The following is an 18,821-nucleotide window of genomic DNA, read 5'->3' on the forward strand; positions in this document are numbered from 1 at the left end:
GGCCATCCTTGGCCTATCCCACTCCCTGACTTAATCTTTTCTAATTGTTAGCAGAAAATGAGAGCCAACAGCCATATTTGCATTCGGCAGGCAGCCTGGCAAGTTGCGAGGCCACACCACCTGTTACCCTCCACTGAGTGTGTTGGCCGGCAAGCACACACCTGACAGGATTGTTAGCTGTATCGGGGTCATGTGCGGAAACAGTCCCAATGGCTGTGCCGACCTTCGCAGCCTCAGAGACCGACATCCTGTAGCGCGGAGAGTTGAACTCGGGAGCCTCGTCCACATCTTCCACCACAAGCTTCACCGTCGTCGTGTCCGCAAAGGGTCCCAGAGCCTGGAATCGTGAGTCGGTGTTTTTATTGGTGACTTCAATCTTCAGACTGTAGCTTGATTTCTTTTCAAAATCCAGTTCCTGTGAAACAATTAAAAAAATATATATACATATATGCACTTCGTGCAATGTCGGTTCATTAAGAGCACAGCAAGCAAACTAAGGACCAAGGCACATCCATCAGATGTTAACATTTTAACAGTGGATCACTTAATTAAATGGCAGAAATATTTTCAGCTTGCTTTTGCTGTGCTGCTCTGAGCATCTATCTTTGTTACTCCTGCTATTTGCACTGAAGTGACAACCTCCCAAGTAAATAAGGTTCCAAATGAATGATTTATTTACAGTTTCTCCAGCATCCCTCTGTTATTTATTTTTTAATCTATCTATCTCCCACTGTTTTCTGAATAAGACATATGGGGCCCGATTGCCAGCTTGGATGGACTTCAGGATGAGTGTAGTCAGCCCATTTGTACCTCAAAATTGCATCACTATCCCAAAGCGCTTTATAGCTATTGAAGTACTATCACTGCTGAAACAGATTTTTCTGCCTGTCTTTCAATAATTCCTCCAGGATGAGCCTGTCATCATTCTGCCAGCCACTCAATAACAATCCACGCTGCCGATTTTTCAAGGGCCCTCGCCTGTCGACAATGGGGTCAGAAGAGTACCCGGAAAATCGTGACGAAACACTTACCCGTCCCTCCAACCATCCCAATTCCCAATCTGCCCACTGCCCTTTCTGTCAGGGTCTTTGCACCGATGGCCCAGGCATCCGTCTATTCCACAACAAGAGGCTATTTGTCATATTCTAATTGGGATAGTGATGGATTTCTGAGGGACAAACAGACAGACAACACTTATCCTGAAATCCATCCAAACTGGCAATTGGCTCCATATGTCTTAATCAGAAAAAGTGGGAGATTATGATAGATAGATAGATAGATAGATAGATAGATAGATAGATAGATAGATAGATAGATAGATAGATAGATAAAAGAGAAAATGATAGAGGGAGTTAAAGGTATATAAGAGAGATCGAGAGGATAGATAGATGAAAAGATAGTTAGAGAAAGATAGAAAAGGAAAGAAATAGAGAGAGATAAAGGTAGATAATAGAGATAGACAAGGATAGATGAGAGAGTTAGAGAAGGCTAGGTAGGTAGATCGATAGATAGATAGATAGATAGATAGATAGATAGATAGATAGATAGATAGATAGATAGATAGATAGATAGATAGATAGATAGATAGATAGATAGATAGATCGACGGATGGACGGATGGGCGGCACAGTGGTGCAGTGGTTAGCACCGCAGCCTCACAGCTCCAGTGACCCGGGTTCAATTCTGGGTACTGCCTGTGTGGAGTTTTCAAGTTCTCCCTGTGTTTGCGTGGGTTTCCTCCGGGTGCTCCGGTTTCCTCCCACATGCCAAAGACTTGCAGGTTGATAGGTAAATTGGCCATTAGCAATTGCCCCTAGTGTAGGTAGGTGGTAGGAAAATATAGGGACAGGTGGGGATGTGGTAGGAATATGGGATTAGTGTAGCATTAGTATAAATGGGTGGTTGATGGTCGGCACAGACCCGGTGAGCCGAAGGGCCTGTTTCAGTGCTGTATCTCTAAACTAAACTAAATAGATAGATAGATAGAAAGAAAGAATCCACCTATGTGGCTATTCCACCACTCCCAAAAATAATTTTTTCTTAGCCTTTAATATTCACGTGATCCTATAATCACTAAGAGACAGAGAGAGACAGAAAGCAGGAAACTACAGGTCAGTCATAGGGAAAAAGTTACCAGCTATTATTAAAGACGTTATCACAGGGCACTTAAAAAAACTCAAGGTAATCAGGCAGAGTCAACATGATTTTGTGAAAGGGAAAACACATCTAACCAATTTATTGGAGTTCTTTGAAGAAGTAACATGTGCTGTGGATAAAGGGTAACTGGTGGATGTACTACACTTAGATTTCCAGAAGGCATTTGATAAGGTGCCACATCAAAGGTTATTGCGGAAAATAAAAACTCATGGTGTAGGGGGTAACATATTGGCATGGATAGAAAGGAAACAGAGAGTAGGCATAAATTGGTCATTTTCAAGTAGGCAAGCTGTAATGAATGGTGTGCCAAGGTCTTAAGTGCTGGGCCTCAACTTTTTATAATTTAGATAAATGACTTAGATGAAGGGACCGAAGTATGGTTGTTAAATTTGCTGATGACACAAAGATAGGTAGGAAAGTAACAAGAGAAGAGGACATATGGGGCTACAAAGGGATGTAGATAGGTTAAGTGAGTGGCAAAGATCTGGCAAATGGAGTAGAATGTGGGAAAATGTGCAATTGTCCATTTTGGCAGGAAGAATAAAGAAGAATCATATTATCTAAATGGTGAGAAATTGCAGAGCTCTGAGATGCAGAGGGATCAGGGTGACCGAGTGCATGAATTGCAAAAGGTTAGTACGCAGGTACAGCAAGTAATTAGGAAAGCTAATGGAATGTTATTGTTTATTGCGAGGGGAATTGGATACAAAAGTAGGGAAGTTATGTTTCAGTATACAGGGCATTGGTGAGACAACCAGCTCGGAGGCAAGCTTCAAAGCCCTCACACACGGGTTTTACTCCGCAGAGCCGCTGCGATATTATATGCAGCGGCTCATTTACAAGGTCGAGGTAGACTGCCACCCCACCCCCGATGACGTAGAGGGGGCGGGCGATCCGTCCCAGGCAACAGCGTCTGGTGCCACTGCGAAGGCGCTGGCGCCTTTTTTAAAGGGCTTAGAGCCCTAAATGACAATTTAAACTTTTAAAGGGACATTGAATTTAAAAGTATTATAAATAATTAAATTTATCTTTCCATCCCTCTCCCACCCCAATAGCCTTACATTTCATCCCTTGCCATCTTCCCACCTGAAATTACTCACTTTATGTACCTGACCTATCCCCACAAAGGTCAGAAATTTTTAACTTTACCCCTTCCCATTACCCCCTCGACCAATCACGTAAGTTTGACCCCACCCCCCCCCCCCCCCGCTTACCCCCCCACTCTGATCTACTTACCTCCACCCCACTCCCTACCAGTGTTCTGCCATACTTTACTGGTCGGAGATCGGATGGGGCGGGAGTGCCAGCCACGGACCGTAATATTGGAGCGGGACGGCCGACAGCACCAGGTAAGTAATTATTCTTTTATTTACATGTCTTAACACATTTAAATGGCTGTCCCGTCGCTGAAGGGCGAGGGGGCCTCCACGAGGCCTCGCCGGTGCCGGCAATATGGAGCCAGGCCTTGCCGGCATCGAGGCCCGTGGCGAGCTTCTCCTGGAGGCATTTTACGGTCCCCCCCACCCACCCCGCCACCATGACCCCCGACATCGGGGGGCTGGTAAAATTCAGCCCACATCTGGAGTACTGTGTACAGTACTGGTCTCCGTATTTAAGGCAGGATGTAAATGGTTTGGAAGCATTTCGGAGAAGGTTTACTAGACTAATACCTGGAATGGGTTGGTTGCCTTATGAGGAAAGATTGGACAGGCTGGGCTTGTATCCGCTGGAATTTAGAAGAGTAAGAGGCGACTTGATTGAAGCATATAAGATCCTGAGGGGTCTCGACAGGGTGGATGTGGAAAGTATGTTTCCCTTTGTGGGAGAATCTAGAACCAGGGGTCACTGTTTAAAAATAAGGGGTCGCCCATTTAAGACAGAGATGAGGAGAATTTTTTTTCTCTCAGAGGGTCGTGATTCTTTGGAACTCTCTTCCTCAAAAGGCGGTGGAAGCAGAGTCATTAAATATTTTTAAGGCAGAGGTAGATAGATTCTTGATAAGCAAGGGAGTGAAAGGTTATCGGGGGTGGGCAGGAATGAGGTTATAATTCGATCAGCTATGATCTTGTTGAATGGCAGAGCAGGCTCGAGGGGCCGAGTGGCCTACTCCAGCTCTTAATTCGTATGTTCGCATGAGATATCTTTTCACTTGACGGTGAATAATAAAACAGACCATTATTTTTTGATTTTTTTTCTGTGTTTCGCAAAAAGCTGCTTTGCTGAGCACTCCTGATAGACGTCAGCTCCAATGTTCAAGCAAAGTTATCCTGGTGACAATTACCACTTGGTTTGTAGTCTTGTGCTGATTGTGTCTTCTAAATCTCTTGATTGTGTTAGATGCTTATAACGCAAGGATCTATTCTTCCTAACACACTGGCTAAATTGTCAATAACTTAAATGGCAGAGGAGGGAAAAACACATTCAATCAAATATAAGAAAGACTTAGCAGAAAAAAAACACTCACCCAGATTGAAGAAAACGGTTTGCTTTGCTTCAGGAAAGTTATATTCCCAGTCACTAAAGACTTGCTGAGCTTTCAGGATTTTTATTTGCAATAAATCAGAGCTGGAAAGGCTGAGTAAATCTGAGCAATTATATAGAATTGTAGTTTATACCACCATCTGCTTGTACATGGAGCCCTTGTTGTACATCAGTGGGTAGCATTTTTGCCTCTGAAAACCAGAGGTTTCTGAGTTCAAATCCTCTCCTCCAGCAACTTACACACAAAAGTCTGAACTGGCAGTACTGAAGGAGTGCTACAGTAACAAGTGCTAAATTTTGGATGGGATGTTAAGCCAACACCCTGACTGCTCTCGAAGAGGGATACAAAAGATCCCCTGGCACTATTTTTAACAAGAGCATGGGTGTTATCCCCAGTGTCTTGGCCAATATTTAGCCCTCAATCCACATATCCAATAGATTATCAGGTCATTATCGCATCGATGTTTTTGGGAGCTTGCTGTGCACAAATTGGCTGCCATGTTTCCTACATTACAACCGTGACTACACTTCAAATAGTACTGCATTGGTTTTAAAGTGCGTGGGAACATTCTGAAAGGTGTTATATGAAAACTAATTCTATTAGTAACCACACCAGGATACTTTTCCCCTCTCTCCATTCTGTCCAAGTCGGCCCAAGTATGATGCACCTTTGAAAGCTCAAAGAGGAAAATATCCTTGAAAATCCTGAGTTTCCTTTCTTCTCTCTTCATATTCTACTCAAATAAAATATATCCTAGGGACATTTTTCACTATAAAGAAGAGGCCAAATATCAAGAGACACAGTGGTGCAGTGGTTAGCACTGCAGCCTCACAGCTCCAGGGACCTGGGTTCGATTCTGGGTACTGCTTGTGTGGAATTTGCAAGTTCTCCCTGTGACCATGTGGGTTTTCGCTGGATGCTCTGGTTTCCTCCTACAGCCAAAGATGTGCAGGTTGATAGGTAAATTTGCCATTATAAATTGCCCTGAATATAGGTGGGGATGTAAGAGGGTAATGGGATTAATGTAGGATTAGTATAAATGGGTGGTTGATGGTCAGCACAGACTTGGTGGGCCGAAGGGCCTGTTTCAGTGCCGTATCTCTAAATAAATAAAAATCTTAAGATGGGCAGAATTTTATTGATGATGGGTACGGTGTTGAGAAATGTAAAAGTGATGAGGAAACATGGGGAACCAATGAGTGAAAAGCAAGAAAACTGAGATTTTTTTTTAAAAAAGCGATTCTGAATATCCAGTCAGGAAAACCTACCTAACAAAAGAACCAATCGAAACTCCCAAAATTTGTTTAAATTTCTGTATTCACCATTTCTTTTCTCCACGAGCCTGGTGAAATTGGGCTAAAGATAAAAGAGAAGATTGTCCTCCCAGGCAGGAGGTCAGTGTAAGTTTTATGGCCCATCCACCCCCTCACCCACTCCCCACTGAGCCAGACAATTAACTGGAGTAGTCACTCTTTAACTAGTTTAATCGCAATTCTGGCGCGATGTTCACTTCCATTGGGCAACCCACCTCGAGGAGAGAGGGAGGAGGAGGCTTTGAGCACGTGCTGTACTGTTACCGGGCCAGCTGTCTCCAGGGTAAGAAAGAAAGAACTTGCATTTATACAGCGTCTTTCATAAACCCAGGACAGTCCAAAGTGCTTTACAGTCAATGAGGTACCTTTGAAGTGCAGTCACTGATATAATGTAGAAAACACTGGGGAGATTTTTATGTCCCAACCACCAGCTGAACCTCCGGCGAGAGCCCCGTGTCACCTCCTCTGGGGAAGACCCGCCGGATTACGGATTCAGGATCCTGGCGACGGACATCGCGTCTACTGAGTGCTGCTGACCAGTCAGCTATTTTACTGAGCAGCACCACCAGGGAGGCGGTGGCCTGCTGCCCGTGGAACACCCACCTGAGGCCGAGGAGCGGCGCTGGACCTGGGGCATAGGGGTTTTGCAGGGTTGGGGTCGTGGGAACGGAGGTTGGAGGGAGGTCGGCAGCAAGGGGAGGGGGGTGGGGGGGGTGGGTGGGTGGCTCTCAGCGGGCCGCCCCCTTCCCAATGCCGGGTCCCTCAATCAGGCACTTTTCACGAGGGAACCTCTCCTCACAATCCCGAGGAGCCAGCAAGTAACCTGCATGATTTTCTTGGCGTGCTCTCCGTGTGGCGACAGTCCTGCCCACCTCTGGGCTCATACTGTCGGGCGGCAGGATGAAGCCCATTAATTGGGCATTAATTGTCCACATGAGGGCCTCAATCGGCAGGTGGGGCGGGAAGGCCGTCCATGGGCCTTCTGCCACAGACTTAATCAGAATGGAGGCAGCAAGGTGGTGGGATCTCCCCCCCCCCCCACCGCCCCCCCCACTCCCCCCCACTCCCCCCCGCTCCCCCCCTCCCCCACCCGCCATCATCCCGCCCAATTAAATGCTCTCCCCACCTCCAAACCCAAGAGTACACTGGGTAGGCCACAGCTAGAGTACCGTGTGCAGTTCAGGTCATTGCATTACAGGAAGGATGTGATTGAACTAGACAGGGAACAGTGCAGATTTACGAAGATGCTGCCAAATTTTAGCTTTGAGGAACGATTGGATAGGCTGGGGTTGTTTTCTTTGGAACAGAGGAGGCTGAGGGGAGATTACATCGACGTGTACAAAATTATGAGGGGCCTAGAATAGAATGGATAAAAAGGACCTATTTCCCATCGCAGACAGATCAATAACTAGGGGACATAGATTTAAAGTAATTGGTGGAAGGATTAGAGGGGAGTTGAGGAGAATTGTTTTCACTCAGAGGGTGATGGGGGTCTGGAAATCACTACCTGAAAGGATGATAGAGTCAGAAACCCTCATCATATTTAAAAAAACACTTGGATATACACTTGTGGTGCTGTAACCTACAGGGCCACAGACCAAGAGTTGGAAAGTAAGATTGGGCTAGAAAACTCTTTTTTGGCTGGCACGGACACAATAGGCCGAGTGGCCTCATTCTATATCATAAATTTTCTATGTTTCTATGTTTGCCAAATCCCTGAACTTGGATGGAGTATTTTATTAAAGCAACTTACGCTTTGTCCTGGAGCCCTGACACCATGGGTTATATTACAACAATTCCATTGTTTTAAGGGTTGAAATATTGCAGGCCATTTCCCTCTAGCCTGGCAGTGAGGTGACATTAGAGTTTGAGATTGAAAGGACCGTCGGCAGCCCTGATTTTAACTGGCCTCCGCCTGCCAGAAATTGGGTTAATGCAGGTCCTGAGCTGTGGCCTCCTCAGTGGATGCCTGCTCCCATCCCCTGGCCAAATAGTCAACGTGGCTGGTATGCGGGCGGAACTCTGTATAGATTGAGTTACATGAGGCCCGAGCTTTAAGATTAGCTGAGCCTCCACGTCCAAGGCCCTGCTGGGGAACAAGATCCCCCTGACCCTCCCTGGCACCCACCCCCCAAACCCCCCACTGTGAAAACCCAAGCCGGTGAATCTCTCTTTAATATAAATAGAGCGAGTTCACTTACTGCTGTTATTTCAACCCCGTCTCCGATCCCGTAACACTCTCCAGGTGCCCAGTCAACATGGTAGGCTGGGTGTTAGGAACCTCCTTTCCCATACAGCAACCAAACACAGGGGTAGAGGGGGAATGGGGAATTTGAGTTGGATGAGGAAGGGGAGATGTCCGGTTGTAACTGGAGAGATTGCTGCCGAGTGAAGGCTTTGCAGGCTAGGATCTGCTCCTGACAGCAAGTCAGTCCCTCCACTTTTTCCCAGGGAATTTTAGGTGCCTCCTCCGTCCAGCCAGCTCTGCACTGTGCGCTCGTCCAAATGTTGCGCACAGCCAGCGAGGCGAATACAAGCTCCCTTTGGAGAGACGCATTCACACTTCAAATAAGGAGCAGGTGTCCTGCTTGAGAAACACACCCCACTGCACCTCGCTCCCCCACCCCCCCAACAACCAGTTCGTGGATGCCTGTCACCAGTGCAACTGTTTTCCAGCTCGCCAATCATAGTCAGATGGAACCTGATGGCGAAAAACTCCCAGGGCCCTCCCACTGAGAACCTTGGCTGTGTGGGTTGCCCACTCAATCCTACCCTGCTTGGAGGTCAGCCTGTTTCACCCACAGTTTACCTGGAATCCACTGCCAGTGAAAATTCCCCCACTCCCCCCACTATAAACTCCTATCTGGGTCAAAGACATCTCATGCATCCATCGTTTTTGGAGCTTTTAAAATAATTTTGCGCAGTCTGACTGACATTTAGCTCACATCACTGTATCAACGCCCCACAGTCAGGATGTGTATCTCTCTTCAGATGCCAGGTTTAATTGTTGCGTGGGAGTCAGCACCTGCTGCATGCAGAGGTCAAGCATCACGTTGTCTGTCCATCTGGCCTACAGCTTCTCCCACTGAAGTTCCCATCTGCTTCCCAGCAACATCTAATGATGTCAGATGATAAAAACCCAAAATTCTATCGCCCAGCAGTTTAAATGTAACGCAGCACCGAGGGCTTTTCAATAACATCCATGGGTCAGTGGCCAGCAGCTCGCGAAGTCAAGCTTCTATTTGAAGCAAGTGACTATTATCACTGTGTGGATAACCCACTAACTCTCCCTATGCCGTTTCTTGTCTTCTCTCCTGATGTTAGTGATTCTGGTTGGCGTATGTGTGTTGTAGGTAGTCAGAGCTCACCAGTACCACAGTAAATGGCCAATTGGTGACCCTTGACACTGAGAATATTTGACCAAAGAAGCATCACACCTTAGCCTGATATTGTCCTCAGTTGATTTGCATGAACGTATAAACAATGAAGGACAGAAAAAGATCCTCTGGTACATCCAGGCTGTCCTGCCCAAGTGTGTGTATCGCAATATATAAACTCTCCAGCTCACTCGAAACCATCTCCTGGGAGAGGTGAAAAGCGAGATAGACTCCCAAGCCTAAACAGGGAAATTGTTTTCTGACGGCACACTCTCACCACCTCCAGCCCCCAGAGGCGATCTAGGTCAGTCCTGGAGATCGCTCTGGCCTGGATAATTCCAGGCAGTATACATTTTTCATCAGGTTCCTTATCTCTTAGAAGATAGAAGATTTCTGGCACAGAAGGAGGCCATTTGACCCATTGTGTCTGTGCCAGAAGCTGTAGAAGCTAAACATCAGTCAAATCACAAACTAAAGTAAGACCCTGGATACTGTCACACTGTTTGCAACTCTTCCCCAATAACAGGTGGCACACAGTGGGCATTTTCTGTTATTTTGTTTCAGTAATTTCATAAGATGGAGAAACTGTTTAAATTAAAACTTACCTTCCAACACATTGAATTGAAAACGGTTGCTGAAATGAAGAAAGGACTTGTTAAAAAATCACCAGGCCCTTGGCTGGAAAAACATTTTTTGCATACCAACAGCCAGTGCTTGGAAGGACAAAGGGGCTAGTTCCCTGCTCCAATTTAACTCACAATGGACTTTGAGCACCAGGAATTGTGTGTAAGAAGAGACATTACAGTGTCGTCGAAAACCAGAGAATCCACAAACAGATGTGGTCAGACCAGCTAGTCACATGACTAACCTGCTTGGCAACCTGGATTTTTCTGAAATGTACAAACAGTTTGAACTGAGAGTGTCTGTTTGCTCCTGGACTGAAAAGACCTCTCCTGGCTGGCTCGCCACAGCCTCCCCTGTCTGCTTCCATCTTTTTCTCACGGAACTCCAAATCCACTGGAGACACATGAACCCCAAGAGAGAAAAGACTCCTACAGTGAACAAGGTTTAAGAAGAATACTGGGCCCCAACGAAAAGCAAGAACTATCTACAATCAAGGACTCTACAGTGAGCTCGAAGATCCGTAACAAAAACCCTCTTCAGAGATTGCCTCAAACTTTTCCACTTTATTTCTTCTGCTCTGTTCTGTCTCTATCTGCATGTATGTATTCCGTATGCCTACTAGCGTAGGTGCATCGTGTATCCTTAGGTGTTAACCAAATTAGAGTTTAAGTTTAATAAATTTCAACCTTTCTTCTTTAAACCTAAGAAAGCCTGTTTGTGCTAGTTTCTTTGCCTTATAATTAGTAAGCAGTGAACAAGGATTCACCAAGGGGGGGCTAAAAACCACAGTGTGTTTAAAATTAAAACCCTGTTACCGTTCAGACCAGGTGAAGGTTGAGAGTGAACCCTAGATCCCTTTCTCATCTGGTCATAACAGGGCAGGTGACCAAAATATTGGCCAAAGGTGTAGGTTTTAAGGAACATCTTAAAGGAGGGGAGTGAGGCGGAGAGGTTTAGAGAGGGAATTCCAGAGCTTAGGGCCAATGCAGCTGAAGTCACGGCCGACAATGGAGTAATTAAAATCAGAAATGTTTCAAGAAATCAGAATTTTTTTTCATTCATTGGATGTGGTTGTCACTGGCTAGGTCAGCATTTATTACCCATCCCTAATTGCCCTTGAGAAGGTGGTGGTCAATTGCCTTCTTGAATACAGCTGAGTGGCCTGCTCGGCTATTTCAGAAGGCAGTTAAGTGTCAACCACATTACTGTGGGTCTGGAGTCACATGTAGGCCACACCGGGTAAGGATGGCAGATTTCCTTCCCTAAAGGACATTAGTGAATAGATGTTTTTTTACAACAATCCAGTGGTTTCATGGTCACCAATACAGGTCTAAGCTGTTTATTCCAGAATTGCAGGAGCATAGATATCTCGGAGGGCTGTGGGGCTGGAGGAAATTACAAAGTCAGGGAGGGGTGAAATCATGAAGGGATTTGAAAACGAGGATGAAAATTTTAAAATTGACGGATCAGGAGCCAGTGCAGGTCAGCAAGCATAAGGGTGAAAGGTGAATGGGACTTGGGGCAAATAAGGACACAGGCAGCAGGGTTTTGGATGAACTTAATAATCACAAATAATAAAAACTAGAGTGTAATGAACAAACAAGCAAGATTTTCAATAACAATTTAACTCTTTAAACAATTCCTCCAATAAGTATCTGGGCCCTGATATTCTTCACCATACTTGCAGAATGGACAATACTTTAAGTCCCTTCACTCTTTCCAGTTGCCCAGGATTTTCTGGGCTTCACCAGTCAGCTGACCCTGCTGACCCTGAACTGATAACAGTGTAACACTCGGCAGCCTTGGCCCCTCCTGCCTCGCTGTGTGTGATCAAAGGGACACCCAAAGAAGCTGGGACATCACTGATCAGATAGCCCAAAGTGGTACAGGAAGCAAGGCAAAGGGAAGGCTGAAAAATTGAAGTATGACTTTTCTTTTCCAGCCTCCCACAGCAAGGAAGGAACAAAGCAACAGCAGGAGGCCATTAACACCCCAACAGCCTGTTCCGCCATTAAATGCACCATGGCTGACCTGTGACCTAACTCCATATACCCACCTTTGCCCTACATCCCTTAATACCTTTGGTTAATAAATAGCTATCAATCTCAGTTTCAAGATTAACAAATGATCTTGCATCAACTGTCATGGGCGGCACAGTGGTTAGCACCGCAGCCTCACAGCTCCAGGGACCCGGGTTCAATTCTGGGTACTGCCTGTGTGGAGTTTGCAAGTTCTCCCTGTGACCGTGTGGGTTTTTGCCAGGTGCTCTGGTTTCCTCCCACCGCCAAAGACTTGCAGGTGATTGGTAAATTGGCCATTGTAAATTGCCCCTAGTGTAAGTAGGTGGTAGGGAATATGGGATTACTGTAGGGTTAGTATAAATGGGTGGTAGTTGGTCGGCACAGACTCGGTGGGCCGAAGAACCTGTTTCAGTGCTGTATCTCTAAATAAATTTGCGAAAAAGTGTTCCAAACTTCTACCAGCCTTTGGCCCGGATCTTACGGGCCCCCCCAACAAGGCAGGATCGGAGGTGGGGGGGGGCACAGAGTATCATGACCAGTGGCGGGGTGGAGGTGGGGGAACGGCAGGGCAGAGGGCCTGTCACCTCCCCATTGCCCAGCGATCTTTCCGGAGGCGGCACAGGTCTACAACGGCCATCCCGTCCAGAGACCAATTGAACATAAGAAATAGGAGCAGGAGTAGGCCCCTCAAGACTACCCCGCCATTCAATAAGATCATGGTTGATCTGTCCCAGTCCTCAACTCCTCTTTCGGGCCTGCTCCACCTAACCCTCGACTCCCAGAGATTTCAAAAATCTATCTACCTTCTCATTATACACAATTAGTAACCAACCTCCACAACTCTCTGAGGTAGAGAATTCCAGAGATTCACCACCCTCTGAGAGAAGAAATTCCTTCACATCTCAGTTTTAAACGTGTGCCCCCTTATTCTGTAATTATGTCCCCTAGTTCGAGATTCCCCCATTAGTGGAAACATCATCTCAACATCTACCCTGTCGATCCCCCTTAAAATCTTATATGTTTCTATAAGATCACCTCTCATTCTTCTAAACTCCAATGAATAGCCGTTCTTGATAAGACAACCCCTTCATCCCAGGAATTAGCCTAGTGAACCTTTTCTGAACTGCCTCCAATGCTAGTATATCCTTCCTTAAATACAGTGACCAAAACTGTACACAGTATTCCAGGTGTGGCCTCACCAACACCCTGTACAGTTGTAACAAGACTTCCTTATTTTTAAACTCTAACCCCCGAGCAATAAAGGCCAAAATTCCATTTGCCTTCCTAATTACTTGCTGCACCTGCTTGCTAACCTTTTGTGTTTCATGTACAAGAGAACCCAGATCCCTCTGCACTGCAGTATTTTGTAGTCTTTCTCCATCTAAGTAATAATCTGCCTTTTTATTCTTCCTACCAAAGTGGATGACCTCACACTTTCCCACATTGAACACCATCTGCCAAATTTTTGCCCACTCACATAACCTATCTATATCCCTTTGCAGATTCTTTGTGTCCTCATCACAACATGCCTTCCCACCTATTTTTGTATCATCAGCAAATTTGGATTCACTACACTCAGTGGAAGGGTGCTTTTCTGAATGGAGGGCTGTGACTAGTGGTGTTCCGCAGGGATCAGTGCTGGGACCTTTGCTGTTTGTATTATATAAAAATGATTTGGAGGAAAATGTAGCTGGTCTGATTAGTAGGTTTGTGGACGACACAAAGGCAGAGGCAGGGTTCCTCATGCTTTTACGGCCCGCCGCTGGGACACACACCTCCAGCACAAATTCCAGCCCTTTGTGTGTAGAAGTGTGTCCAATTTCACTCCTGAAAAGTCTGGCTGTAATTTCTAGACTATGCTCCGATCATCCAAGCCTCCCCAACCAGCTTCTCTCTTTCTAACCTATCTGTTCACCTTAAAATGCAAAAAAACTTTGATCAAATCATCCCTTAACCTTCTAAATTCCAGGGAATACAACTCTAGTTTGTGTAATCTCTCCTTGTCATTTAGCCCTTGCAGTCCAGGGATCATTCTGGTAAAACTACACTGCACTCCCTCCAAAGCCCAGAGATCTTTGCACATGGAGGCCTTGGAACTGTTTATTCTCCACCAGCAACTCAAAGACTCAGAAGCCAGTAATCAGTCCCACAACCATGCTTGTGTTCCCACCCTATTTCCAAAGCTTGTACTCCCAGGAGTATAGAAGCTGGATGTTGTCTATATGGACTTCAGGAAAGCCTTTGACAAGGTCCCTCATGGCAGACTGGTACAAAAGGTGAAGCCACACGGGATCAGAGGTGAGCTGGCAAGATGGATATGGAACTGGCTCGGTCATAGAAGACAGAGGGTAGCAGTGGAAGGGTGCTTTTCTGAATGGAGGGATGTGACAAGTGGTGTTCCGCAGGGATCAGTGCTGGGACCTTTGCTGTTTGTAGTATATATAAATGATTTGGAGGAAAATGTAGCTGGTCTGATTAGTAAGTTTGCGGATGACACAAAGGTTGGTGGAGTTGCGGATAGTGATGAGGATTGTCAGAGGATACAGCAGGATATAGATCGGTTGGAGACTTGGGCAGAGAAATGGCAGGTAGAGTTTAATCCAGACAAATGTGAGGTAATGCATTTTGGAAGGTCTAATGCAGGTGGGAAGTATACAGTAAATGGCAGAACCCTTAGGAGTATTGACAGGCAGAGAGATCTGGGCATACAGGTCCACAGGTCACTGAAAGTGGCAACGCAGGTGGATAAGGTAGTCAAGAAGGCATATGGCATGCTTGCCTTCATCGGTTGGGGCATAGAGTATAAAAATTGGCAAGTCATGCTGCAGCTGTACAGAACTTTAGTTCGGCCACATATAGAATATTGCGTGCAATTCTGGTCGCCACACTACCAGAAGGATGTGGAGGCTTTGGAGATGGTACAGACGAGGTTTACCAGGATGTTGCCTGGTCTGGAGGGCATTAGCTATGAGGAGAGGTTGGATAAACTCGGATTGTTTTCACTGGAACGACGGAGGTGGAGGGGCGACATGATAGAGGTTTACAAAGTTATGAGCGGCATGGACAGAGTGGATAGTCAGAAGCTTTTTACCAGGGTGTAAGAGTCAGTTACTAGGGGACATAGGTTTAAGGTGCGAGGGGCAAAGTTTAGAGGGGATGTGCGAGGCAAGTTCTTTACACAGAGGGTGGTGAGTGCCTGGAACTTGCTGCCAGGGGAGGTGGTGGAAGCAGGCACCATAGAGACGTTTAAGAGGCATCTTGACAAATACATGAATCGGATGGGAATAGAGGGATACGGACCCCAGAAGTGCAGAAGGTGTTAGTTTAGACAGGCATCAAAATCGGCGCAGGCTTGGAGGGCCGAATGGCCTGTTCCTGTGCTGTACTGTTCTTTGTTCTTTGTTCTTATTAGGGAGCAATCTAATTGAAGTATTTAAGATAAAAGGAGTTGATAGGATAGATCAAGAAAAACTATTTCCTCTGGACAGGGAGTCCAGAACTTGGGCGGGGGGGTGCATAACCTTAAAATTAGAGCTAGGCCATTCAGGAGTGATGTCAGGACGCACTTTGTCACACAAAGGGTATTGGAAATCTGGAACTCTCTCCCCCAAAATGCTGAGACCGGGGGTCAATTGAAAATGTCAAAACTGAGATTCATAGATGTTTATTAGGCAATGTTCTTAGGTATTAAGGGTTGCAGAACCAAGATGGGTAGATGGAGTTAAGATACAGATCATCCATGATCTGTATTTGATTTGAATGGCAGAGCAGACTCAAGGAGCTGCATGGCCTACACCTGTTCCTATAATCCTAAGATGCCGGTAAGGTTTGGGGCTGCACTGAGGGTATGCTCAGGCCATATCAAGAACCCAGTCCACCAAACCTGGGCACTTGAAGGCGTCGGCCAAATATAGCATGCCAGGTGAGCTGCACTTGTCATGTGCCCATGCAAAGCTGGGAGGCGGGCAGGATGAATTCTTCTGCAACTCATGAAAAGCGGATACTCAGATTATGGAATTTATTTTTCAACCTCTCATAATTATATTGCTCCCCAGAGACTTGAGCACATATTCTAGGCTAGCACTCCTGTGTAGTACTGTTGGATTGCCGCGCTATCAGAGGTGCCGTCTTACTGATGTGACGTTAAACAAAGGCCTCGTCTGCCCCCTCAGCTGGACGTAAAAGGTCCCTTGGCACTATTTCTAAGAAGAGAAGGGTAGTTATCCCCAGCGTCCTGGAAGATATTTATCCCTCAATTAAAATCACTAAAAACAGATAATCTGGGCATTAACTCTTTGTTTGTGGGAGCTTGTTGTGCACAAATTGGCTGCTGTGTTTCCTACATTACAACAGTGACTACACTTCAAAAGTCATTCATTGGCTGTAAAGTGCTTTGGGATATCCTCAGGTTGTGAAAGGCACGCTATAAATTAAAGAATTTCTGTCCTTTACTAGAAAGAACAGAATCACTGAAAAAAGTATTCACAAATTCAGGATGCAATTGTTATTTTTATTCATTCATGGAATGTGAGCATTTATTGCCCATCCCTAATTGCGATTGAGAAGGAGGTGATGAGCTGCTGCAGTCCGTGTGGTGTAGGTACACCCACAGCGCAGCTAAGGAGGGTGTTCTAAGACAATGAAGAAACGGCGATATAGTTCCAATTCAGGATGGTGGTTTGTAAATAGTAAGTAAATTGTCCTGGAGTCTCCAGGAGTTAAATATCGACCTCCTGGCCACTGCTTCCAGCAAACCCGAAGAAAATTCATTCAGATGTTAAAATAATGTTTGTTTTTCATTTACTTTGGACAATTTCATTAAAGAGTTATACTAATATTAGACATGGGACTACAAAAGGCTCTTTGACTGACAGTCAAGAATTATCCATTTGGATATCAAAATGTGTTCACTTTCCAATTGGAATGGGAATAATGGCCTGTCAGGTGACCAATGGCAAGACAGTCATGTGATGGCAACCCTATCAGAAAGTCAAGTGTTGTGCAGGTCCTAACTGCCAACAGGTGAAGCTCCCCATCAGGAAAGCAAAGTCGAAAATCGCCCCTTATCTAATTGAAACATGTACTGTACTGCAGGAGGAAACAGAAGTGAATATATATTTTTTAGGAACAAACTCAGGCAACAGGCCCAAAAGATCTCATTCAATTTTCACAGTTCAATCCACTTATCTGACTTGTCACTTTATGTTTCATAGCCTTCTTCCTCCAGAAACACATCTGATTGCTATCTTCAACCAGCTTCTACCACTTGCTTCAATAGCCTTCTCTGCTAATTTATTTCTTAAGATGCATTTTGCATCAACAACAACAACTTGCATTTATAGAGAGCCTTTAATATTGTAAAACACCCCAAGGTGCTTCATAAGAGCAATTACCAAACAAAATTTGACACCAAGACACATTAGGAAGCATTCGCACAGGTGCTCAAAGAGGTAGGTTTTAAGGAGCATCTTTAGGGAGGAGATAGAGGCGGAGAGAGACTGAGAGGTTTAGGGAAGGAATTCCAGGGCCTTGGGCCTAGGCAGCTGAAGGCACGGCAGAGCGATGGTGGAGCGATGGTGGACCTTCAAATCGGGACATGCAAGACGGCAGAATGGGAGGAGCGCAGATATTTCAGAGGACTGGTGGAGATTACAGAGATAGGGAGGGGTGAGGCCATGGAGGGACTTGAAAACAAGGATGAGAATTTAAAATAGAGCTAATGCAGGTCAGTGACCATATCTAAATGTTCTGCCTGACTTTCTTTCTCGCTCCAAGCTTTCTACTTTTTAAGCTTGTGTCTGCTGGAATAGGAACCCTTTACCCTACTGTACAATCTTCCTGGATTAATGTTATCAATTCCCTTTATAATCTTGAAAACTCTCTCAACTATTTCTCATCCATTCCTCATGACACACAGAACTACCTTTATTGTGCCTTTATGAAGGATACTGATATTTATGTGATAAGCTGACTGGGACATTTGGGAGGAAAGTTGGGATTCTTTGTCCTAGTTTTCTGACTGCCTCAGGCCTTGATGAAGCGGCTTTGGATCTCATGGTGAAGATTTAAAGCTATGATTGAAAGATTTGATGCAGGGGGTAGACTCGCTCTGATGTGGGATTAGAAAACAGGGTCAGATAGCTAACAGCAAGAAAGGTTATAAATAGTTCGGATGTACTGGAAGTCAGCCAAAGTGCAGTGTTGTAACTGAGAAACCAGTCAGCTACAAAAGTGGGAATGTTGAAAATCAGTGTATAATCTATAATCTGAAGATGTGTATGGACTGTCCTTCTGCAACAAGGATGATATCAGTTTCTAAAAGCAAAAGGCATGCGCAATGATTAAAACCTCTTCAGCTGAGTTCTGCAAAGGCTAGCAGAATTCAATGTAATGAACAGAACCTGCATTCTCACAACACAGCAGAACATTTTTGCCTTTGACTGGTCTTACCTTCTGAAGAGCTATGATCCCCTCTTGAGTCTCCATGTCAGTAGTAATTCTGAGAACAGAAAGCCCATCCCCATCAATGATTCTGTACTCCATTTCAGCGTTTGAGCCAATGTCATCGTCGAGAGCTTTTATTTTAGCCACGGTTGAAGCCACGGGTAAAGATTCTGGAATGTTGTACTGATAAAACCCTGCGAGGAAGAAAGTTAAAAACATCATCCACCCAAAATTAATTGCTGCTGTTTCCTGCACTGATGAGCACTTGGGACGGATGTAGAAATGAGCCTGATTTTAACCCAAACATGCCCATCAGGAACTGGAGAGTGATGGAAAGAGAGAACGAACAAGATTTATCGCCCCCGTTCCACCAATTACCCACCGAGTACCAATTTAACTCGGGA

At 45.4% G+C, this 18,821-nt stretch overlaps 1 protein-coding gene across 2 annotated transcripts in view; it reads right to left on the reverse strand.

Moving 5' to 3' along the window:
• Window positions 1–18,821, reverse strand: part of LOC137369515 (cadherin-7-like) — a 151,310-nt gene that overhangs the window by 28,432 nt on the left and 104,057 nt on the right. For both annotated transcript variants that reach the window (XM_068030774.1, XM_068030775.1), the window contains 2 exons: window positions 18,424–18,611; window positions 162–415 (listed from right to left, as the gene is read on the reverse strand). In XM_068030774.1, coding sequence (XP_067886875.1) covers window positions 162–415; window positions 18,424–18,611 — 442 coding nt within the window. The remainder of the gene's footprint in view (window positions 1–161; window positions 416–18,423; window positions 18,612–18,821) is intronic.

The sequence above is a fragment of the Heterodontus francisci genome, chromosome 5 (assembly GCF_036365525.1).
Source record: "Heterodontus francisci isolate sHetFra1 chromosome 5, sHetFra1.hap1, whole genome shotgun sequence".
Classification (NCBI taxonomy): Eukaryota; Metazoa; Chordata; class Chondrichthyes; order Heterodontiformes; family Heterodontidae; genus Heterodontus; species Heterodontus francisci.